This window comes from Eublepharis macularius, chromosome 6 (assembly GCF_028583425.1).
Source record: "Eublepharis macularius isolate TG4126 chromosome 6, MPM_Emac_v1.0, whole genome shotgun sequence".
NCBI classification, from domain to species: Eukaryota; Metazoa; Chordata; class Lepidosauria; order Squamata; family Eublepharidae; genus Eublepharis; species Eublepharis macularius.
The window spans coordinates 8,118,618-8,143,082 of record NC_072795.1 but is presented as its reverse complement, the minus strand read 5'-3'; the positions used below and the strand labels follow the sequence as shown (position 1 = coordinate 8,143,082).

The following is a 24,465-nucleotide window of genomic DNA, read 5'->3' as shown; positions in this document are numbered from 1 at the left end:
CCCTTGGTTTGAATTGCAGTAGAGGCACAAAATCCTGGTGTCTTGCCAAAACCTACACACAAAGCATCCCTTCCACTTCTTCCCAAGCTAGGGAAAAACCATTTCTCTTCTCCAGCTACAGATTTATACCCTTAAATAAACACTGATGAAAGATCTTGCTACAGCATTTACAACACACTTTAAATTGTTTGTTACCCATTCCTTAGATTAAAAAACCGCAAAATATATTTTGGAGCAGTACTCCCAACATTTAGACAGAGGAGCCTCTAAGACAAGGTAGAATCAACACACGTACAAAGTTAACAAGCGACCTTGGGCTCTAAAGCGCAATGCAGATGCGATTATTAGAAGGCACTGTAGGGTTGCCACCTCTGGATTGGGAAATTCCTGGGGATTTGAGGGTGGAGCCTGGGAGGTTGGGGAAGGACATCACTGGGGTATAATGCCATAAAGTCCCCCCTCTAAAGATGCCATTTTCTCCAGGGGGGGAATTGATTGATAACTGATTGATATTGTCAAGAAAATTAGTTGTAATTTTAGATCTCCAGGTCCCACCTGGAGGTTGGCAACTCTAGAAAGCAGGAGCCTGAATCGAGCTGGGGAGAGCAGCGAGGCTGCATTTCCAGTAAGGGAACCCAATCCAGGGCTACCCCCGAGACTCAGGCCGCCCATTCCAATAGGCGCTTTCCAAGACGGAGCGGCTGCCAGAGGAGCGGGGCGAAACGCCCTCCCGCTCGGCCTCCTCCGCTTACCCGCGGGCGGTCCTTGGAAATGGGGAAGAAGCGGCGGTTGAAACTGTCGGCCACCAGCACGGCCTGGAGCGGGGGCGGCGGCTCCTCCTGAGGCTCGGAGCCTCGAGAGCCCCCGGACCCGGCGCCGGCAGTGGAGCCACGCTTAGCCGAGGCGCCGCGGGACGCCATCTTGCCTCCCCGCCTCACTCTCACGCGCTGACCCAGCACTCGCTTCTTCCGCTTCCGGTGAAAGACGGAGAGAACCACGGCAGCTCGGAGGGGTCAAAACAAAACGCGGAACAGCGATTGGGAGAAAGGAAGCTGCAGGGGAGAACCGGTAGGTCGTACCGCGCGTGCGCGCTGGGGTTTCCCTCCTCCGCTTTTGAACGCTTGTTGGTTAATGCGATCTTTTTAAAGATTTCAATTCAATCTAATTTTTTTTAAAAAAACACGGTGGAAAACTTTTTATTTTTATTATTTTATTTTAATTGATTATTTTATTGACTATTGATATAAACCGCTTCGAGCTCTTAACTAAAAAGAAGCGGTATAAAAATCAAATAAATATTTTATTTTATTTACGTCGTTTATAATGCGCTTTTCTCTCCCTAAGACCGATTACAGTGTGAGTGAGTACATTCATTTTAAAAACAATTCAGTTAATAACAACAACAACATTCTATTTATGTAAGTTGACAATGAGGAAATTGAAGGTGTTCAAGATTTTCTATTCCTTGGCTCAATCATCAACCAAAAGGGAGACTGCAATGAAGAAATTAGAAGAAGATTGAGACTTGGAAGAGCAGCTGTGAGGGAGCTAGAGAAGACCCTTAAAGATAAAGACGTCTCTCTGGGAACCAAAATCAAGATAATCCAAACTATGATATTCCCCATTGCCATGTATGGATGTGAAAGTTGGACAGTGAAGAAAATTGACAGGAAGAAAATTGATTCATTTGAAATGTGGTGCTGGAGGAGAGTTTTGCGGGTACCATGGATGGCCAAAAAGACAAGTAAGTGGGTACTAGATCAAATCAAGCCTGAATTCTCCCTAGACGCTAAAATGACAAAACTGAGGCTATCGTACTTTGGTCACATCATGAGAAGACAAGACTCTCTGGACAAGTCAATAATGCTAGGAAAAGTGGAAGGCAGCATGAAAAGAGGAAGACTTAAAATGAGATGGCTTGACTCAAAAAAAGAAGCCACGTCCTCCAGGATCTGAGCAAGTCTGTTAACAACAGGACATTTTGGAGGTCTTTCATTCATAGGTTCACCATAGGTCGGAGACGACTTGACAGCACATAACACACACACACATTTATGTACCACCCTTCAGGACAACTTAACGCCCACTCAGAGTGATTTACAAAGGGTGTTATTATCCTCACAACAATCGCCCTGTGAGGTGAGTGGGGCTGAGAGAGCCGTGACTGACCCAAGGTCACCCAGCTGGCTTCAAGCAGAGGAGTGGGGAATCAAGCCCAGCTCTCCAGATTAGAGTCCCACTGCTCCTAATCCCTACATCAAACTGGCTCTAAACAATGTCATAGGATATATAAATGCAAACTTGCCAAGATTTAAAACCAGCGAAAATCTAATACAGAGTTGAAGAAATGCTGGGAAAGGCTTAATTGGGAAAAGCATGGTTACCTGGAGATCTTCCAGATTTACAATTGATTTCTACGCTGCGGGAATCAGAAACTCTGGAGAAAACAGTAGCTTCAGAGGGTGGACTCTAAGGTATATGAGTGATTCAAGGCGATATCCTTCCCCTAATTCCTGCCTCTGTAGGCTCCACCCCCAAATCTCTGGTAATTTCCCATGTTGGAGTGTGAAGCTACAGCAGCATCAGAACACAAGATGAATCCTGTTGGAGAAGACATTCATCCTGTTCCGTACACTGGTAGTCAATCAGTTGCCCTCGTTCCCAATTGCTGCTGGCTTTCATATTTCCAAGGCAACACTCTGGTTTTTTTGCAATCCTTCCTCTTTCCTTTCAGTGATGGCTCCAGCATTATGGGATGCCCTCGCCAAGGAAGTTGGGGTAGGGATGCAGTGTCGTCCGCCTTTCATAAGAAACATTAGGCCGTTCTTTTTAGGTGAGCCTTTTCCTCCAGTTAATTCATAAGGAGGATATTATTTTGAAGGATGGTTATGGAGCCGTGTTATTTTTCCCTTTTATTCTTTTAGTGTCTTGATGCCGGAAGGTCTGGGATTTTCTTCTTTTTTTTGTAAACTAGCTTGAGTCACAGTGTTTGGAGGGAAAAGTGGTATATAACTCTTAATACGCTGCAGTGTGAGTGCTATCAGGAGCATGAACATCACCCCCATTCTGCAGTCACTCTATTGGCTATCCATCAGCTACCCTGCTCAGTTGAAGGTATTGGTTATCACATACAAAGCTCTTCATGGCCTTAGCCCATCATACCTATGGGACTGCCTCCCTCCCTAGGTTCCTCCACAGCAGGTTTGCTCATCTGAACAGGGTCTCCTGCAGGTGCCATCCTGCACATAGCTGAATTCAACAGCAGCCTGTACATGGGCTTTCTTTGTGGTGGCCCCTACCCTGTGGAACGGCCTGCCTGAGGAGGTCAGGAGAGCCCTCATTCTCCTAGCTTTCTGCAAACGGTGCAAAATTATTCAAAAAGGCTTTTGTAATGTAGGGAGGGGCTTCCCAGGTGCTTCACTAATGAGTTAAGGATCATAGACTTCACCACTATCACAGAGTTGGAAGGGGCCATACAGACCTTCTAGTCCAACCCCTTGCCCAATGCAGGATGAGCCTAAAGCATCTCTGACAAATATTCATCCAGCCTCTTCTTGAAAACTGCCAGTGAGGGGGAGCTCACCACCTCCCTAGGCAGCTGATTCTACCTTTGAACTACTCTGACTGTGAAAAAGTTCTTCCTAATATCCAGCCGGTACCTTTCTGCATGTAATTTAAGCATGATGCTTCAGGTCCTATCCTCTGCTGCCAACTGGAACAGCTCCTTGCCCTCCTCCAAATGACAGCTTTTCAAATATTTAAAGAGAGCAATCATGTCCTCTCTCAATCTCCTATGAGTTGCCTTCTATACTACCTGTTGTCTTAAATACATGCTCCTAGGAGCTAAATGTGCTTCATGTAGTCAAATGTCAACCCTAGAATCGCTTATGTTCTGTTTCAGCATTTCTTCAACTCTGTACTGGATTCTTACTAATGCTGTCTTTGTAAAATTAGGTTTATTTACCATATGGCATTGTTTATGGAAATGTCCTTGAAATTGACTGTACTAATCTCACACTGTGTAATCCACCTTGAGTCTCAGTGAGAAAGGCAGACAATAAATGATATTAATAATAATAATAAACAGGGTGGCATTCAATGGTAATGTTTGCCTGTTTGGGAGCTGTAAAGGATTAAAGGTTAAGAGCCGTTGTCATTTAAAGTTCCTTTCCTGGCCACCGGTAGGCACTCTTGTTCTTTCTCTGTCCTAGTGATCTTTAGAACAGGGAACAGCTACTTTGCCCGCAAAATGTGTATCTTGAAACACATTTTCTGAGTGTACAAGGTAGACTTCTGTCACCACTCAAACCTACCTAGCTTTCCCTTGCTGTAAGAGGTTTGAGGCACTGACAGAGGTAACCTGCATGGGTCCTCTGGCTGCTACACACTCCCCTCCCCCCTACTTGCTAACTTTAGCCTGGTCAGGAGTTTTGCTCTATGACTGGATAAACAGCCAGGCGCTCAGGTCACAGCCTGAGATCTTTAGAAAGGAAAAAGATCTTTATTCACTAACATACATCTCTATTTTCTAGGAGCGCAGATGAGCAGGAAAATGGTATGAGAACATTAGCAGACCTGTTAACAGAAACGAATAAAAAGAATCCAGACATAAGGCTAACTAGGAGTCTCTCTGCATAAGGCATCTTGCACAGGGATACTCAAGTATAGAGAGACGCAGTGTTAGCTGGGAAGCGTAGTTTAATTTCACCTCTCTTCACGAGGGTAGCTTTAAAAGACAGAGCCAGTAGAGATTGTTTCTCAGAGGGTTTGTTAATTTCGTCTTTGCCTCCCTGAAGGCTCTGTCAATTTCACCCCCTTTGTCAATTTCACCTTCCCTTTAGGTTGTGCAAGTCACAAGTTTTACTTTGAGATTCCTTTCTTTTTTTTTTTTTATAAAATTTTTATTGGATTAGAATATATAATCATTCAATACAAACATTCCCCCTTTGTAAATATCTACTTCTAACCCCCTCCCTTTCCTCCCCCCTTTTGTTTGACTTCCAACAGTTTTCCAACCCTTTGTCTATCTTATTACTTACTTACTTATTACCTCATATAATCTATTAAACATACATTTAGACTCTCTTCTAAGCTTGTTATTTTTTTATAACACAGAGTTACCTTTAACCCCTCCTTTACTAAATCCTATATTCTAAATAACACATTGCTAGCATGTATTACTAATCTTTATATTATCAGTATTTATCTTTATATTATCATTTGAGATTCCTTTCTGAGGACACCGGCAAAGCTGGAACTTGGAAATGGAGGCTGGTCCACGCAGACCTTATTTCGTTTCTCCCTGGTTCTTGGCTTGCGCACCTTCCCCAGAGTGTGCTAAACCTTTTAACTCTTACCCTCCCAGGTGTGTTTGTCCAGCCCAATTCAAATCAAAAGACACCCCCAGGTGATTCAATAGGAGTAAGGTTAGCACGACCTTCCTCTCTACATAAGACGTTTGACACTTGAAGAGTACATGTCGGGAGATGCAATGTTAGCCGGGAAGGGTAGTTTTAAAAGACAGAGCTGGCAGCAGGGCAAAGGCTTTGCTATACACTCGAGCTGTGTAAAGAGGCTGTGAAACTCCAGAAGGGAAACTTCAGCCCATTATAACCTCTCCGGGTCCAAGCTCAGCTCTGGAAGGCAGCTCCAGCCCATTCCATTCCTTGCTGCCCCCTGGTTGCGATTCCACACAGTTTTAGACTGGAGAGGTGAAACTGACAGAGCCTTCAGGGAGGCGGAGATGAAACAAACCTTCTGAGGAGCGATCTCTGTCGGCTCTGTCTTTTTAAACTACGCTTCCCGGCTAACATTGCGCGCGTGCCCCCCCCCCTCCACTTGACAAACATGCACTGAAGCATCTCATGTGGAGACTCTAGACAAGGGCATTTACTCAGATGCTCATCTCTATGAGATTTGTTCCTTCAAAGCTCCCAGGACTTTAAAGAACTCCTGTTTCTGCTCTATGGGCTACAGTGTGCACCACCCAGCACCACCTATTCCAGAGATGCCCGTGTGAAAATATCTGCAGAAGAGCAACAGGGAGATCAAATATTGTGAATAGGGAGAAGGAAAGGAATTCAAGCTATGTTTTCACATGTCGTTCCATATTTTCAAAGGACCTTGCAAGAGCTAGGCAGCATCAGGAGGAGGCCTCTATGCCCTATCTGCTGACCCTCCAGGTCAATTGCTTGGCCGCTGCATGAGACAAAATGCCAGAAAGGCTGTAGTGGTATAGTACAGAACTACTTTGTCTCTACTTTGCATGCAGAAGGTCCCAGTTTCAGTCCCCGACATCTCCAGTTAAAAGGATCTGAAGCTCTAACCACTATACCACACTGACCCTTCACTTTGCTCAGAGTAGGCCCACAGATCTACCTTGCCCAACGTTGTCTGTTTTTGACTTGCTGAGTCTGTCAGTGGTATCAGCTATATGGGGAGTGGCCATGGCTCAGTGGTAGGGCCTCTGCTTGGCATTCAGAAGGTCCCATGTTCAATCCCTGCCTTCTCTAGTTAAAAGGTTCAGGTAACAGGTGATGAGAAAGAGGTCCACCTGAGACCCTGGAGAGCTGCTGCCAGTCTGAGTAGACAAGACTGACCTTGATGGACTGACGGCCTGATTCAGTATAAAGCAGCTTCACATGTGGCTAGACGAACCAGCAGGGCACCTCTTATCTTCTTATGTCGGGTCCTCCACTGAGCAGAACTTGAATGAGCATCCGTTTGCTGGACCAAAGCAGTCGTGTTTAATATACCGATGCCAGAAAAGGTGCGTGAACACATGAAATTGCCTTATATTGAGTGAGACCATTGATCTAACAGGGTCATCCCTTTTAGAAGAAAGATTGTGTCTTTTATGTAACCAGTTCTAGTCATTTATAGAATACTGGGGCCGGGGGGGGGGTCTGCTCTGAAGATTGCAATGACCCTGCTCCCCTTGAGACAGTCACTTGTGTTGAAGGGACAGGTGTGTTCGGCTTCGAGATGGAAAATCCAAATCCAGGAAGCTTCCTAGATGGTGCTTAGCAGTCAGCCTAACCAACCTGGCAGGGCATTTTGGAAGTAATGCTGAAGTCTTACCTGACAATGTGAGCTTTGACTCATGAAAGCTTATACCCCGGAAAAGTTCGTTGTTCTTTAAGATGCTATTGGACTTGAATTTTGTTCTGCCAGACTACCCACCTGATACTAGCCTCAAGTGCAAGATTTGGGTCCAGTAGCATCTTAAAGACCATGTAACAACAACAACAACAACAACAACATTGATTTGTATAGCTGCCAAGGGCCTATTTTTATTTATTTATAATAATATCATTCTATTTATATACCACAATGTAATGCCACACTCAGAGCGATTTACAAAGTGAGTTATTATTCTCCTCACGACAATCACCCTGTGAGGTGGGTGGGGCTGAGAGAGCTCTAAAAGGGCTGTGACTGACTCAGGGTCACCTAGCTGGCTTCAAGCAGAGGAGTGGAGACTTGAATCTAGTTCTCCAGATTAGAGTCCTGCTGCTCTTAACCACTACACCAAACTGGCTCCCATCTAGATTTCCAGGGTATGAGCTTTTGAGAGTCAGAGCTCCCTTTGTCCCTTGTATCTGATGAAGGGAGCTCTGACTCTTGAAAGTTCATACCCTGGAAATCTAGATGGTCCTTAAGGTGCTATTGGATCCAAATCTTGCTCTTCTACTACAGACCCACACGCCTCCCCTTTTGAAGCTAGCCTCAAGTGGTTAGACTAAGATCTGGGAGTCCCAGGTTCAAATCTCCACTTTGCTATGGAAGGTTGCTGGATAACCTTGGGTCAGTCACACACTCTCAGCCTAACCTACCTTACAGGGTTGTTATAAGGATAAAATGGAGGAGAGGTGGATGATGTAAGCCACTTGGAGTCCCCATTGGGGAGAAAGGCTAATGAACAAAATAAATAAATAACTATGATAACTGTATGTACGGCACCTTGAACTCTTTGGACAAAGGGAAGGAAACAGATGAGGTGTATAATGCACTAGGCTTTGTTGCACCAGAAGCAAAAAAGAATACAAAAGATAGTCTAACACACATAGATCCAGAGGAGTTAGCCGTGTTAATCAGTAGTAGCAAAACGAAGAGAGTCCAGTAGCACCTTTAAGTCCAGTAGCACCTTTAAGACTGTAGCTTATGCTACAGTAAAGTTGGTCAGTCTTAAAGGTGCTACTGGACTCTTTTTGATTCTAACACACATGCTGCTCTCACCCGAAGCTAATTTTTGAGATACAGGAATATGGAGACTGGAGGTATGAAAATCACATCTCACCTGCTTCCCAGAGCGATAGCTTCCCTGCAATCCCCGCCCCCCTTCATTAGTGGAATTGCTGATTGTTGTGACACAGCAATACTGTTTAAGTGGCTGGGATGCGCAACAGCCCTCTGCTGGTTCGAATACCACTCCTGCCATGAGCTCAGTAGGTGGCTTTGGGTCAGCCACTTCCCTCAGCCCAGCTCTCCAGCTGTATTGTGGGGATAATAACAACACTGACTTTGTTCACCTCTCTGAGTGGACACTAATCTGTCCAGAAGGGCGGTATATGAGCACACTGGTATTATTGTTTCGTGCCATTGGTTTCCCCTTAGGTGTAGCCTAATGGCTCTTGGGCAAGCTTAAATGCCAAAAATGGTTTTCTTACTTTTGCCACGAAAGTAGATTGTATGTGAGCTGCTGTAGCATAGTGGCTAAGTGGTTGGGCTGTGAATCAATACTCTGCTAGTTTGACTCACACGACTGCCATGTTGCCTTGGGAAAGCCCCTCCTCTCAACCCAGCTCCCCAGATGCATTGTGGGGATAATACTGACACTGCCTTGGTTCACTGCTCTGAGCAGGCACTAATCTGTCCAGAAGAGTAATATATAAGCACAGTTAGTATTAATATTAACAATATTATTACTATTAATATTAATAATAGTAATATTGATATTATTGATGTTGATGTTAATATTAGCAATAAGATGGTGGCAAACTGCAAGAGGATATTAATATTAATTATTAATATCGGGTCATTTCGTAGAAAAAGAGCAGAACTCATTAGCATAACTCATTAGCATATGCCACACCCCATGACATCACCTAGCCTGGCTGCTTTGGACCCAATCCTGGCCCTTCAGGGCTGAAATTGGGCCCAAAATGGCAAAAGGGGGCTGAAAATGGCCGAAAAGGGGCCCAAAATGGTCAGGATTGGGCCACTGCTGAGCGGGAGAGTGATCCACCACCCGTCAGAGGCCCAATCTAGGTTCTTTCAGCCCCAATCCAGGCTGAAACGGGCCCAAATGGCCAAGAGTCAGGTGGGCGGGGCCACCTGATATGTGACCTCTTTGGGGAACTGCCGGAACTGCGTTCCTGGGCGTTCCCCCTCGAAATGAGCCCTGATTAATATTAACATTGATCTTGATGTTAATATTAATATCCTCTTGTACAGTTTGCCACCATCTTATTGCTAACTAGGCTCCTGTGCTTTCAACAGTGGGAAGGAACTCAACAGAGGAAATGTTCCCCTCATTTCCTCCCTGTGCCGAGAGAAGCTTCCCCTGTTGAAATCCTGCCAATGACATATCAGGTGTCATTTCAGAAGAAATGTGGCAATCCTCCCCCCAGATTATTAGGTAAGTCCGGCGTCTTCTTTGATCCAAACGTTGCTGCATCTCGCCTGTCCCTCTCTTGCCAGTGCTCTGCAAATGTACTTGAAAAGCAGTTGCAGGCCCGGCCAAGGGCAACCGAGGACTCCTGTCGCCCCAGGCTGGATTTAATCCTGGCCCTGACCCAAAGCCCGTTAAACTTGATCGTACGTGTCCCGGCAGGCACACTGCTTGCTTGCCTAATGCACCGAATAAAACCGCATGTGTATTCCTTCAGCATCCGTATTCCTCCGTTGTGAGACTCAGATGTTCAAAGAAAACATATAAACACCACTTAATTTCTCAAACCCTGGTTATTGTTCAACCAGATGCCGAGCTACAGGTAGCAGCAGTATCTAGGGCCAGTTACCCCTAAACAAGGATTTTTCTTCCTTTACTGTCATAATCAAATGGGTCCGCAGGTATCTTGCCTGACAAAATATAGGAATGTGGGCGTGAAATGCACTCTTATGTTATTAAACTGTTGAAAGCAGATGGATATTAAAAGGTCGTATTGTCCAATGATTAGCAGAAGGTAAACCAGAGGCCCTGGCTGTTTTCCAGTAGACCACTTCATTCCTGAAAGCAGTTCTGATTCTTGCAAAAAATGTTGGTCTAAATCAAGAGTGCAGGTTTAGAATTGTTTATCAAGACATTTTTTTTAAAAAAAATGAACACTTTTTTAAAAATGCGATTCTGTGTCCAGATGGATACCCAAATTGTAGCTGTCGACTATGGATACAGGTTGGACCCAAGGGCTGCCTACTTCCAAATGGGGCCTGGAGATCTCCTAGGATTACAATTGATCTCCAGACTACAAATATCGGTTCTAGGGTTGCCAGGTCCCCTTATCCTCTGGGCGGGAGGTGGAAGACCTGGCACCCACCTTAGAGATGTCCTCGTGTGCGCGCGCACTCCCAGGACTACACGATGACATCACTTCATTGTGCAGGACACATGCTGCCCCTGGGAGTACTCTCAAACTCCGCAGTGGGCTGATTTGGACCTGTTTCGGGCCAAAAACGGTCCTCTGCAGAGCACAGGAGTGCTGCAGGGACAGCGCAACGGGCCCTGGAGTGCTACTGAGCTCCACAGAGGACTGATTTCAGCCTGTTTCAGGCCAAATCGGGCATGTTTGGGGCTGAAATTAACCCACTGTGGTGCGTGGAAGTGCACTGCACCACCTGGGAGCACACCCCCACCTTTCCCCCCACCAGCCAGGTGAGTGGGGGTGGGGAGTGAAGAGTTGGACCAGGGGATCCCCGCCTCCGGGGGGGGGGCTGGCAACCATAATTGGTTCCCCTGGAGAAGATGCCTGATTTGTAGGGTGGACTTTATGGTATTATACTCTGCTGAGGTCCCTCCCCTCCCCAAATCCTGCCGTCCCTGGGTTCTACCCTCAGATCTCCAGGAATTTCCCAACACGGAGCTGGAAGTGCTGTTGGACATTCAAGCAGTGAACTGAAATGAACTGAAAACGTTTGACATGCAGATTGGAAGCCACTGGAAATTTGGCTGCTAGAAGTAGAACATTTTAAATGAAGTGAATAGAAAAACAGAAGAACACAAGGGCGCATTACGCAACTAATTATTTATTTAGAAAAAAATCAGAATGACGCCTTTTTCAGACCTGCTGTAGGCAGCTCACAATTAATATACTGAAACAAAAAAAAAACAAGTGAACAGCAATAAAGAAGGCCTACTACTAATACACTAATAAAACAATCCACTTTTTAGTAAGTAAGTAAAGTAAAGTAAAAAAAGACAGTCCTGAAAAAAAAAACATCAATAAAAGCCAGCCAGGGCCTAAAGCCACATAAAACAGGGCAGTCTAAAATGATATTGACATTTGATAATTGATTTATTTTATTTAAAATATTTCTATGCTGCCTTTCCACCAAGCTTAGGGTCCCCAAGGCAATAAACTATCAAAAACAGTAAAACAAGTGTTGGAAATACATAGTATAAAAATTAAAAAACAACAATTAAAACATATTCACAGTTAAAAACACATACGCAATGAGTGAACACCAGATGAAAAAGAAGTGTTCACCTTCACCCACTGACAGAAGAAAAGGGTAGAGGGACAGATGGATCTCCCTAAAGAGGGATTTCCATCATTTTGGTGCCACAACCAAAAAGCCATTCTCTTGGCTGTGTAGCCAGGTCCCCCACTATGGTGGTTGTTAGGTCTTCTGCCAGCAACCCCCGCTGCTCGCTACCACTCCAGCAGCCAATGGGAGAAAAATTAATTGAAAAATCACCATCATTGCATCATTTCCTAAGAAAACCAGGAAGTTCTCACACTGCTCTAGGAATTGCTTGGAACTCTATGGTTTACCATAGAGTTTCCAGTGATTCCCAGAGCGGTGTGAAGTCACTTCTCAATGTTCCATGGGAGTGATGTAATGCCATCATGCTGACTGTGCTCCCCATGTCCCTACCCCCACAGGCTCACAACAGTTGTCTGCCGCTCAGGTTCAGATGGTGAGGGCACCCAAAGAACACTTGAAGATGACCACAGTGGCTGGGCAGGTTTGTAAATGAGTGAGTAGTCCTTAAGATATGTTGGTTGATAATGGTCCTTAGGTTAGGAGCAGACCATAAAACAATTAAAAAAGATGAAACCCCTTAACTAAAAGCTTGGATAAAGATAAATGTTTTAGCCTGGCACCTAAAAGAAAGGATGGTGGTGTCAGGAAAGCCCCACCAGGTTGAGAATTCCAAAGGTAAGGTGCCATTACTGAAAAGGCCTTATCTCTGGTTGCCACCTGCCTTACCTCTGCAGGAGGGGGCACCGGGAGCAGGGACTGAGAGAGGATCTTTGGGTTCTTGCAAGTCACCTGTTTTTTCAAAAGTCTTCTACACAATACCTTTCTCTGTGTGCACTGTGATGTCACTGTTCTTTTCCTTGTAACAATTTCCCTATAACAAGGCGTGGTGTGCCGTGGTCAAGAGTGCCTGTTTCTGGTATTTGCTGAGCTTGGGGCAGCACTGGCTGAATGGGAAAGCTTGGAAATGGACAGCGTGTTGCAAATTCTTTCCCAACTGCCATATTATTAACCAGGGCTCATTTTGAGGGGAAACACACAGGAACGTAGTTCCAGCAGTTCCCCGAAGAGGTCACATGTCAGGTGGCCCCACCCACCTGACTCTCGGCCATTTTGGGCCCGTTTCGGCCTGGATTGGGGACGAAATGGGCCGGATCGGGCCTCTGACGGGTGGTGGATCACTCTCCCACTCAGCAGCAGCCCGATACTGACCATTTTGGGCCCCTTTGCGGCCATTTTCAGCCCCTTTGCGGCCATTTTGGGCCCAATTTCGGCCCTGAATGGCCAAGATTGGGTCCAACAGCCAGGATAGGTGATGTCAGGGGGTGTGGCATATGCCAATCAGTTATGCTAATGACATACTTCTGTTTATGGCAAGGGGCAAGGCATATGCTAATGAGTTATGCTAATGAGTTCCTCCAGCTCTTTTTCTACGAAATGACCCTTGTTATTAACACTGATCCAGGTACATGTTAGAAAGTAGTGGGTTGGATCCAAAGCACCGCAAGTAGAGTGAAGCTGAAGGGACTTTCCCCCTTTTTTCCTGCTGCAGCCCCTGGACTCCCCTGGAATTCTTCTCCTTGGGAACGCTTAAGAAATGGAGGCTCTGCAGTGGCACCTTTGGATCCAGCCCTCTGCACATGCTCTCCAGCTTTGTAACCAGGAGAAGTAAAAAAGAAAAGGTGGACCGTGCAAGATTTAAGCCAGCTTACCCTTGACGTAGTTTATCCCTTTATCTCCCGCCCGTAGCACATCAATTCCCTTCCTAATAAATGTTTACCGTTCCACCGCTCTATGGGAAATGTTACCAACTTTTGTAATTTTATCATTATAATCTCTGGATAATAGGTGTTTACTCTGCAAGGTCGAGCTTGGGGAATTGCATAAACGCTGCCGCCTCTGTTGTTTATGCACAAATGGCTACAGTTGGGAAACATGTTTCCATTGGCTCCTCCTTTTGGCTCGGTCGACATGTGAGAAAGTAACTGCCATTGTGTGACAAGGGCTTGGAAGTTTTGTGCTCAGGTGCCAAGCCAGACTCTTATATCAAAACACATGCCTGTCAATGAAAAAGTCACCTGTGTGTTGGCATTCCTATACCCAGGGCTTTTTTTCTGGGAAAAGAGGTGGTGGAACTCTCAAGAGGGAAATGATTGAGAAACACACAGGCCCCCTTACAAAATGGCCGTTTCCTCCAGGGGAACTGATCTCTGTCTGGAGATCAGGGGGCGGGGCCACCGGGCACGAGAGGTGCCGGAACTCCGTTCCACTGCGTCCCCGCTGAAAAAAAGCCCTGCCTATACCTCACCTGGAAGCGGAACGCAATTTGTCTGAATCCTGGTGTCATGACATTTTATATTTCCATGCCCTTATTCCATGTGGTGAAGATTGGGGAAACTTGGCCTTAATGCACAGCCCAAGTTTTAGAAGATGTTACAGAAGTAGAGGGAAGCTGAGCCAAACACACAGCCACAATTGAGCCCTAATTTCGGGGGCTTGGAACTTGCTTTGTCTGAATTTGAAAGAAAAAGACCCCAAACAATTTCTCATACATTATAAAACAGGCTGAGACCCAAACTACATGAGATATCCGATACGTGTTCTTCACATGTCGGACGTCTTGTGTAGTTTCCCTCTGAGACACAACTACCTCTTTGCAATGTGTACTGAATATATATGGCTGGTTCTGCATTCAGCCAATAAATGTTCGTGGCATGTCTTGCAAAGCTACTGCATTTGGTCTTCTTACAATATTTTTGTCCCCACAGGGGGAAAAGTCCTACATAAATTCTCTTATACTCACTTGGATTTTCCACCTGTAGGGGCAAGAGAAGGCACCTGAAGGTTGTCTATGGAAAGACCCTGCCTGAGGCAGTATCTACTTGTATTTCCCTACAGATCACCAGATAACAGCCTGCTACAAATAGAACTGGAGTCGGTAGGATGCCAAAGGAGCCTGCAGGCAAGGAATACTTTTAGAGAAGGGAATGGCTCAAAGCCACCGGAGGAGGAAGGCAAGCAAACAAGAAAATTGCTCCTCCAACGTGGTTTATATTCTGGCCTTGAACACCAGGGTTCATTTTGAGGGGGAACGCGCTGGAATGCAGTTCCGGCAGTTCCCCAAATAGGTCACATGACAAGTGGCCCCACCCACCTAACTCTCAGCCATTTTGGGCCCGTTTCAGCCTGGATTGGGGCTGAAACGGCCCAGATCGGGCTTCTGACGGGTGGTGGATCACTCTCCTGCTCAGCAGTGGCCTGATCCTGACCATTTTGGGCCCCTTTTCCACCATTTTCAGCCCCTTTTTGCCATTTTGGGCCCAATTTCGGCCCTGAATGGCCAGGATTGGGTCCAAAACAGCCAGGACAGGTGATGTCAGGGGGTGTGGCATACGCAAATCAGTTATGCTAATGACACACTTCCAGTGATGGCAGGGGGTGTGGCATATGCTAATGAGTTATGCTAATGAGTTGTGCTAAAGCGTTCCTCCAGCTCTTTTTCTACGAAATGACCCCTGTTGAACACAGTTCTTTCTTCTCCCCAGATAATGGCAAGGCATACTGGGACAGGGCATCAAAATTTCCACTGAACTTCCCAAGGGAAATTTCCATGGCTGACTCAGCCTCCTGTGGGCAATAGCTCAGTGGTGGAGCATATGGTTTGTGCTCAGAAGAGCCCGGAGTTTAGGCATTTCTGTTTAAAGGTTTTCCAGTCGCTGGCTGGCACTAAAGGTATCCAAGTACTAACGCATTGCTGTTAGCTGCGCGAGACAGTGTTTGTTTGTTTATTTAGATATTTTTATCTCGTTTGGCTCCTCAGTGGTTGCCCAGAACAACTACGTTGCTCTCCCCCATACCCTCCATTTTATCCTCACAACAAAAGCCTCGCTTAGGCTAGGATGAGAGCGAGCGACTGGCCCAAGGTTACCCTTCCGTGGCAGAGTGGGGATTTGAACTCGGGACTCCCAGATCCTAGACTGATGCTGCAGCCCCTGCACCACACTGGCTCTCATGATGAAGATGGTTCCCAGTTCCCAGGGTATACGGAATGTGGTGGTCCAAAATTTACTTTGGGTTACAGAGCTTTTCAATTATCCCCAATATTTGTGGTTGGGTTTGCAAACAGGAAATGAGAAGAAGGAACTGGGAGCCAACTTCAGCCTGGTAGGACGGTTAGAGTAAGGCCGCTCTGTGCATTTGTTTCTGAATGTGACGGTCTCTAATGACGCATGACGATGATTCGCTATTGTGCTTATTTCCTTCATTTCATCATAATCTGCGGTGTGAAAATGGTGGGTAGATTTAGGTGGGTAGATTTAGATTTAGGCATCACCAATGTAATTTTTGTCATTTATAGTCCGCCTTTCTCACTGAGACTCAAGGTGGGTGACACAGTGTGAGCCAGGACGGTCAATTTCAAAGGCGCAATCGTGGGACCGCCTATCACCATATGTTCCCCAGAGGATTCATAGGTCAACTGAAAAACAGCTGTTGGTGGTTCCTGGCCCCAAGGAGGCCCGCCTGGTGTCAACCAGGGCCAGTCCCTTTTCAGTCCTGGTATCCAGCTGGTGGAACTCTCTGTCGGTGGAAACCAGGGCCTGGCAGGATTTACTATCTTTCCACCGGGCCTGTAAGACAGAGATGTTCCATCAGGCATATGGTTGAGGTTGGAGGCTGGGTGGGCTCCTTTTCTTTGCCAGTCTCCTGTTGAGTGGAGAATATCTGCCCTGAGCCCTTCGTGGGGAGGGCGGAATAGAAATGCAAAGTAAATAAATAAAATAGTATAGCCCCCTCCTGTCTGCCAACCCACCTAACAGGCATACCATCAGCCGTACCAAGGGTTGTATTAGATTGGGTTCGGTATATGGGTTGCTGTTAAAAGTTGCTGCCTCTTGCACTGATTTTTGTGGTTAATGTTTTAATGTAATTAAAATATTTAATGGATTTTAAATGTGATTTTTAAAAAAATTGTTGTTACCCGCTTTGAGCCCGCTTGCGATGAGAGCAGGTTATACATTCAATAAAATAAACAAATATATAACAATGTAATAGGATAAATTTGTTAAGATTTAACACCAGCAGAAATCCAATACAGGGTCGGAGAAATGCTGGAACAGAGTTTAAGCAATTCTAAGACTGACATATTAAACAACAGTTCAGTGTAGTGGTTAAGAGCAGCAGGACTCTAATCTGGAGAGCCGGGTTTGGTTCCCTGCTCCTCCACTTGTAGCCAGCTGAGTGACCTTGGGTCAGTCACAGCTCTCTCAGAGCTCTCTCAGCCCCACCCACCTCACAGGGTGTTTTGTTGTGGGGATAATAATGACATACTTTGTAAACCGCTCTGAGTGGGCATTAAGTTGTCCTGAAGGGTGGTATATAAATCAAATGTTGTTGTTGTTGTTATTATTAACATAGAGACTACCCAGTAGGATCATACTTGCAGCAACAGACAGCACATAGTAGTAAAGTCTACAGCCCCTGTCTTTTTACTGATGCATCTTTTTCCATGCTATTTTTGAGGCACTTACAATACACTGATTTAATGCTGTTTGGTTTACAGCTACAGTTTCCGAAGCCCTTTATTTCTTCATTATTTTTTCGCTGAAGTTGCTCCAGAAAGACTCCCATACAAGGACACAGTTATTTTAAAGCTTGCATAACATATCTGGGTACCTGGGCAATGTACATTAACAGATCCTGTCATTCAGAAGCAAAGTGCTGGACATGGTGGAGGAGGGACACATCCGTTATTTTCCAGTTACCAAAAGGATCGTATTATTGTCCAACCGGATGTGGCCTTTTCCTCTCTGGGTTTTAATAGTAGAAAAGAGCAAGAGTCCAGCAGCATCTATAAGACTAGCAAAATTTGTGGTAGGGAATGAGCTTTCATGAGCTCCTCCCCTACCACAAATTCTGTTAGTCTTATAGGTGCTACTGGACTCTTGCTCTTTTCTACTGCTACAGACCGACTAACACGGCTACCCATCTTGATCTGGGTTTTAATATTGACTCCAATCCCCAAGGCCGGCGCGCCCATAGAGGCCAAGTAGGCGGTGGCCTCAGGCGCGAGGGCACCGGAGAGGCACCGGAGTGGGTGTCGGGGGCGGAGGCGCGCGCTGCGGAGCTGGCGTGGCTGGCACGCAGCTGCTGCAGCCAGCCAGCCCCATGCCACCGCCACCATATGCACCCAGCCGGGTGCAGCAGCCACGAGCTGCTGCCGGGGCGGTGTGCGGAGCCTGCCTCCGCCTGCCACCCCAGCCATCCACTGGCGAAGGCCCCAAGCTTGCGCTGCACGATGACGTCATCATGCAGTCTGTGGCATGCGCGTGCGCACAGCGCGCACGTGCAGGAGGGTTGCCGCAGGTGCCAGAAACCCCGGCAGTGCCAACCCCCATAATGTAGAGAGAGGAGGCTGCTTCCATACACACTGGACAGTGCACTTTAGCAATCGTTTGCAACAGGATTTTCCTGTTGCATTTTCCTGTTGCATTTTCCTGTTGCATTTTCCTGTTGCATTTTCCTGTTGCAAGCCGTTGCTAAAGTGCATTGACTTTGAAAGCACATCACCCAGCCTGTGCGAAAGGAGCCAAGGGAGAGGGAGAGGATGCTGGATGCTGTTTGAGGCAGATTGTTAAGCAGTGGCAGTGGGGAAGCATCCAGACAGGAAGTCTGTATAGCAGCGGGATTACGAAGGAGTTGTTGTCAGGGACAAGAGTTTTCTAGGAGTTCTCAAAAGCTTGCGGGGCGTTGCCTGAGCATGACTCAGCAAGTCCTTCAACAAGGTCACTACGGGCAGCTGGTTTCGAACCTGTGCCAAGTCCTTCAGCATTTCTACTCACCTTGGTGTTCCAAGGAGCCCCTATTGAGTTGGGTCAGGTGTGAAGGGACGGAGAGGGCTGCCTAAAGCTACTTCTTCAGCCTCAAGCTTCCAAACAGAGTCAGTTCGAGATGTCATTCCAGCAAGCTACATCCATTAAGTCCTCCCATTCCATAGTTCTACAGATGCCAAGTGGCCGGGGGGGGGGGGAGTATTTTGTCCCTTTAAAATTAAAAACCCTGCCCTCAAGTCATAGCTGATGTATGGCGACCCGTTGGGGTTTTCGTGGCAAGAGACTAACAGAGGGAGTTTGCCATTGCTTGCCTCTGCAACCCTGGTCTTTGCTGGAGGTCCCCCACCCAATTACTAACCAAGGCTGACCCTGCTTAGCTTCTGAGATCTGGTTACTAGGGCAGAATCAAACTGAAATTAAGAGGACAGCTAGAGAGACCAGATATAAAGCTGGCAGCCCTACCCAGGCCCAAACTTTCTCACAACAGTCCTGTGAGGTGGGCTGAGAGAACGTGACTGGCCCAAAGTCACCCAGTGATATTCATGAGAGTATGGAGATTTGAATGTGGGTCTCCCAGATCGTCGTCCCCCACTCTAACCACTACACCATAATGTGTTGAAAGTTCACTTTATTGATTATACCAGAGTATGGCTGTTGTGCCAAGAGCTTGGTTTTATTCTTGCGCTGCTCCTGCCCATTTCAGGTAGGTTTGCACATAACTTCCCACAGGATTATGACCCCCCCTGCAAAAAAAATATTCTAGAAGGCCCTCCTGCATGGAATGATGCATTCCAGAAGGAACATGAAATTAAAAATGGTGCCTGTTCTCTGAAGTGAACGTCCTTCCTTGTTCATGCTTGCCGGGATTTCTGGAATGACAGGTGACGTTCTAATTGTAAAACCTGCAGATGAAAAGCAGTTAAGTTTTTTACACGTTGTCAGTTTGTTTGCCTTTTTACCATGATGAAAAGCTGCTATTTCAGTGACTGATAACCCACTGCTTGTGAACTCCTAAGAAAGCAGAGAAGGTGACCTTTTCTTTCGTTGCTTGGGAAACGTAGCCCGGCTTGCCGAAGGCATACTGATCCTTGTCCTCCTGTAGAATTCACAGAGTTAGTGTCAATAAAGATAGACTAGCGCCTGATGCAGTGAAGAACAAGCTGCCTCCAGAGTTTTGCTGCCTAAGAAGGCTGAACAGAGACAGTTGGGGAAGCAAGTGGCAGGAAGTTCCAGGGACTAGCATTTCGCCAGCCGTTCCCCTTTTCAAGATGAAGCAATGGAGAATTTTGTAGTAACTCTTGAAACAGATCTGTGCTGTAAGAAATGGATTGGACAGATGTCTTGATAAAGGGACAGGGCCTGAAGACTCTGCTTACTGGGTTCTGTCAATTAGAGTAGATTTCCTCCTACTGAGAGTTTCCGTATCTTTCAATATGTTCATGTCAAATGCTTTGTTTCTGCAGTGTTTTGTGCCTGTATTCAGTTTTATGCTTGTCTTCTAATGTCTGCAACCCATACCCCATTGTATTGTTTGTTGAAATGTCCAGCAGCTGAACGTATCGATTGATATTGTGTAATCCTCCTAGAGTCTCAGACCTAAGCTGCAAGAGACGAATTACAGGAGGAGGAACACGAGAAGGGAGTTGCAATGTTAGCCAGAGAAGCTGAGTTTTAAAAGAGATCAGAAGGCTTTGTCAAGTTCCCCTCTCTACAGAGCCAGGGAAGATCGCTCTGCAGAGGGTTTGTTAATGTCCTCTTTCCCTCCTAGGAGAGGTGAAACTGACAAAGCCTTTGGGAGGCAAAGAGGAAATTAACAAACCCTCTGAGCAGCATCTCCCTGGCTCTGTAGAGAGGGGAAACTGACAAAGCCTTCTGATCTCTTTTAAAACTCAGCTTCCCGGCTAACATTGCGACTCCCTCCACGCGCTCCTCCTCGTGTAATTCGTCTCTTGTAGCTTGGCTCACAGTGAGAAAGATGGACTATAAATAACATAAATAAATCACAGCTGCTTTGTTTATAAATGTAGAGGTAGACGAAGGGAAAGGAATAGCCCTTCAGGACAGTAGATCTGCTACCCCGCGTCAGATCCCAGAGATTGTGCACACCAGGATGCTGCAGCTACTCGCACCAGCGGCCCTTGGTCTCTTCCGGCATCCAAAGCAGGCTTTCTTTTAATACAGGCGCACACACCTGCTCCCCCCCTCCCAACTAGGTAGGAAGTAGCTCACCTCTTCTAAGTCCTGATGGGCCGTTGAATAAAACCATTTCCCAGCACTCAAGCCCCATTAAGAGTATACCTACAATCATTCTAAGCCCTGATGGGCCTTTGAATGAAACTGTTTCCAGGAACTCAAAAATCCATTAAGGGGATATCTACAATAATTAAGGCACACAGGGCTTTTTTTTCAGCTGGAACACGGTGGAACGGAGTTCTGGAACCTCTTGAAAATGGTCACATGGCTGGTGGCCCCGCCCCCTGATCTCCAGACAGAGGGGAGTGTAGATTGCCCTCCACGCCAGCGCTATGGCATTTGTCATGGCCCAGTCTGAGAGTGAGGTCTCCTCTGGAGGAGAGAAGCCTTGTGTAGCCAGCCAGGACTCCTCAGGAGAAGAGGAGTTCTGTGTAGCCAGCCCTAGCCCTGACTCAGCAGAAGCCGGCAATCAGGAGCAGCAGCTGCTGGCTGATCAAAGCCCACAGCCAGCAGCTGAGACACCAGCACCCTCTAGCCCCAATACCACAGGGGAAGCTCAGCCAGGAACTTCCACAGGGGAAGCTCAGTCTGGGACTGCCAGCACCACAGGGGAAGCCCAGCCAGGGGCTTCCACCCCCCCCCCAGGTTCACCCACGCCTAGAGAGCGCCGCAGACAGCGCCAGAGACTGGAACTGCAGGAGAGATGGCGCGGTGCTCGTCTCCTGAGCCGACGCCAGCTGCTGGAGAGCGACGATGAGTAGCATCAGGATGGAGCCCCAGCAGCTGGCTGAAAACCATGCCTGGCTATAAAAGCCAGTCAGGAGCGACGGCCAGGCATGGAAGCAACGTGTCAATTACCTGCAACCACTTCCTGGTACCTTGCATCCCGCTCTTGCCTTGATACCCTCGTGCTCTGACCTATGGACTGGACTTGGCTTTTTGGATCTTGGACACACCCCTGGTGTTTACCTTGGGCTCTGACTACAGACTGGACTCGGCTTGTGACTCTTGAACACTCCTTGGCTTCGTGTTAGTACCTGGGCTACCAGCTTGGGCAGGCCCAGCCCATGACAGCATTGTTAAGATTATTATCTTTTATTTACTGCTTTCACTTATACCCTGCCTTTCTCCCCAGTAGGGACCTAAAGTGGCTCCCATTATTCTTCTCGCCTCCATTTTATATTCACAACAGCCCTGTGAGGAAGGTTAGGGTGAGTGGGTATGACTGGCCCAAGGTCATCCAGCCAGTTACCATGGCAGAATGGGGATTTGAACCCAAGACTCCCACATCTTACCCTGATGACTATACTACACTGTGTCAAAACGAGTGACCAGCAATGCCATATGCAGGGGGGAGAACAGATTACGTCCATTTTGATGTTATCTGAATTTGCTTTCCAAAGCCTGGGGATGAGGGCCAGCTACAGGGCATTCTTTAGCGTGTGTCCCTATTTTATCCTTACATCAACTCTGTGAGGTAGGTTAGGATGAGCATGTGTGGCAGAGCGAGGATTTGAACCTGGGTCTCTCAGATCGTAGTCAGACACTCTAACCACTACAAAACACTGGCTCTATAAAATAATATTTGATTTATATACCACCCTTCAGGACAACTTAACGCCAACTCAGAGTGGTTTACAAAGTATGTGAGGCAAAGTGAGAAACTACAAATTGAATGGGTTTGCCCCGTTGACAGGAGGTGGCAAGCCCCTTGGAGATCACCTACCACTGGCAGACATCCCAGAAACGTGCGCCGCAGGCACACTCCTAGCGGACACCACTGACATCACTTTTAAAGATGACGTTGTTGCAGGCTGAATCACTGGTGTGATGATGTCAAGTCCAGAAGGGACATCGTCATGCACGCACCGTGTGCGCACATGAAGCACTCACAAAGAGAAGCATAATCAAAGAGTCCAGTAGCACCTTTAAGACTAACCAACTTTACTGTAGCATAAGCTTTCGAGAATCACAGTTCTCTTTGTCAGAGAAGCATGCGACAGAAAAGAGGTAAGTGCCAGGTCCCCTCCCCTCCCACTGGGAGGATATAGGGACTTGGCAACCCTACAAATTGAAGAAGATCTGTCGTTTCATAAACTTTGAGCCACGCAACGAGGTAAATATTGCTTGCTGGCATACATTTGTTCTGAAATCTAGGAATGAGAGCCAGTCACATTCAGTCAGTTATACCAGATTCCCAGCTAGACCCACCTCAGCCACTCATTCATACAACTTGGGAACTTGGTAGTAGTGGTTTGGTTTAACGTTGTAGTGGTTAAGAGCACAGGACTCTAATCTGGAGAGCCGGGTTTGATTCCCCACTCCTCCACTTGAAGCCAGCTGGGTGACCTTGGGTAAGTCACAGCTCTCTCAGCTGCACCCACTTCACAGGGTTATTGTCATGAGGAGAATAATAACACACTTTGTAAACCACTCTGAATGGGCATTAAGTTGTCCTGAAGGGCAGTATATAAATAGATGATGATGATGATGATTAAAAAGGTAAAGGTAACCTGTGCAAGCACCGAGTCAATGGGGGGATGTCGCATGGGGGGGTCTATGGGGGGACGTCGCAACACAACGTTTTCGTGGCAGACTTTTTATGGGGGTGGTTTCCCATTGCCTTCCCCAGTCATCTACACTTTACCCCCAGGAAATTGGGTACTCATTTTACCGACCTCGGAAGGATGGAAGGCTGAGTCAACCTTGAGCCGGCTACCTGAACCCAGCCTCCGCCAGGATCGAACTCAGGTCGGGAGCAGAGCTTGGGCTGCAGTACTGCAGCTTACCACTCTGCGCCACAGGGGATTATCTCTGTCCATAGGATTGCCTGCCCCCTTAGATCCTCTCAGAGTCTCTCAGTGCAATCCTAAAAAGAGATACTCCAATCTAAGCCTACTGTGGAGTAACTGTTCTTAGGATCTCGTTGTCCTCCTGGTAGAACCGTCTTTGAGAGTCCTGTTATTTTTACCACCATCCAGAATGAGTCTGGCTTTCTGGAACTTCTGCCAGAGATAATGAGGAGCCCCCCCACACACACACCCTTGAGAAGCCCCCCCCCCCCGCCTCCAAGTCTGCCAGCAGTGTAGGGCTGTCTTGCTTAAATGCTCCTGTACACTGAAATTGGGGGTGGGGGTATATTTTGCTTATGAAGCATGGTTATTGGAACGGATATCTTTGCGTGTTCTGTTTTTTGGTCTTTAGGTTCTGGTGTTGATTTTGTTGCTAGCTTAGCTAATATCACAAGTACCCTTGAAGAGTCGCCTGGGAAGGGCAGGCTACAAATACGTTAATAAATTGTGTTGCCTTCGGCAAACCTCTCGCTGCTTCCTTTCATTGCTTTACAGGAGAAATAACTGTGGCAGAGGTTGCGAGGGCAACATTAGGTCAAGACTGTAAAGTGCTCAGTGAAATGAGCATTGTGTAAATTCTAAAAAAAGAGAAGGATTAACAGTAGTAAAGAGAGAGGAATGCAAACTCGGATGATGAACTTGTTATGGGCACCTAGCAGAATACTGTTGCTGGGTGAGGTGTGAGTGGAGTAAAGGCTAGTATAGCCCAGGTGAGCCTGATCTCATTAGATCTCAGAAGCAGGGTCGGCCTGGGTTAGTAATTGGATGGGAGGCCTCCAACAAAGACCAGTGTGGCAAAGGCAAGCAAGGGCAAACCACCTCTGTTAGTCTCTTGCCATGAAAACCCCATGGGGGGGGGGGAGTGTCACTATAAATCAGCTATGACT

The 24,465-nt window shown here is 46.8% G+C and overlaps 1 protein-coding gene across 1 annotated transcript in view; it reads right to left on the bottom strand.

Moving 5' to 3' along the window:
* Positions 1-939, bottom strand: part of EIF2B5 (eukaryotic translation initiation factor 2B subunit epsilon) — a 34,772-nt gene extending 33,833 nt beyond the window's left edge. The window contains exon 1 of the mRNA XM_054983846.1: positions 753-939. Within this exon, the coding sequence (XP_054839821.1) occupies positions 753-920 (168 nt within the window). The 5' untranslated portion in view covers positions 921-939. The remainder of the gene's footprint in view (positions 1-752) is intronic.
* Positions 940-24,465: the final 23,526 nt, after the last annotated feature.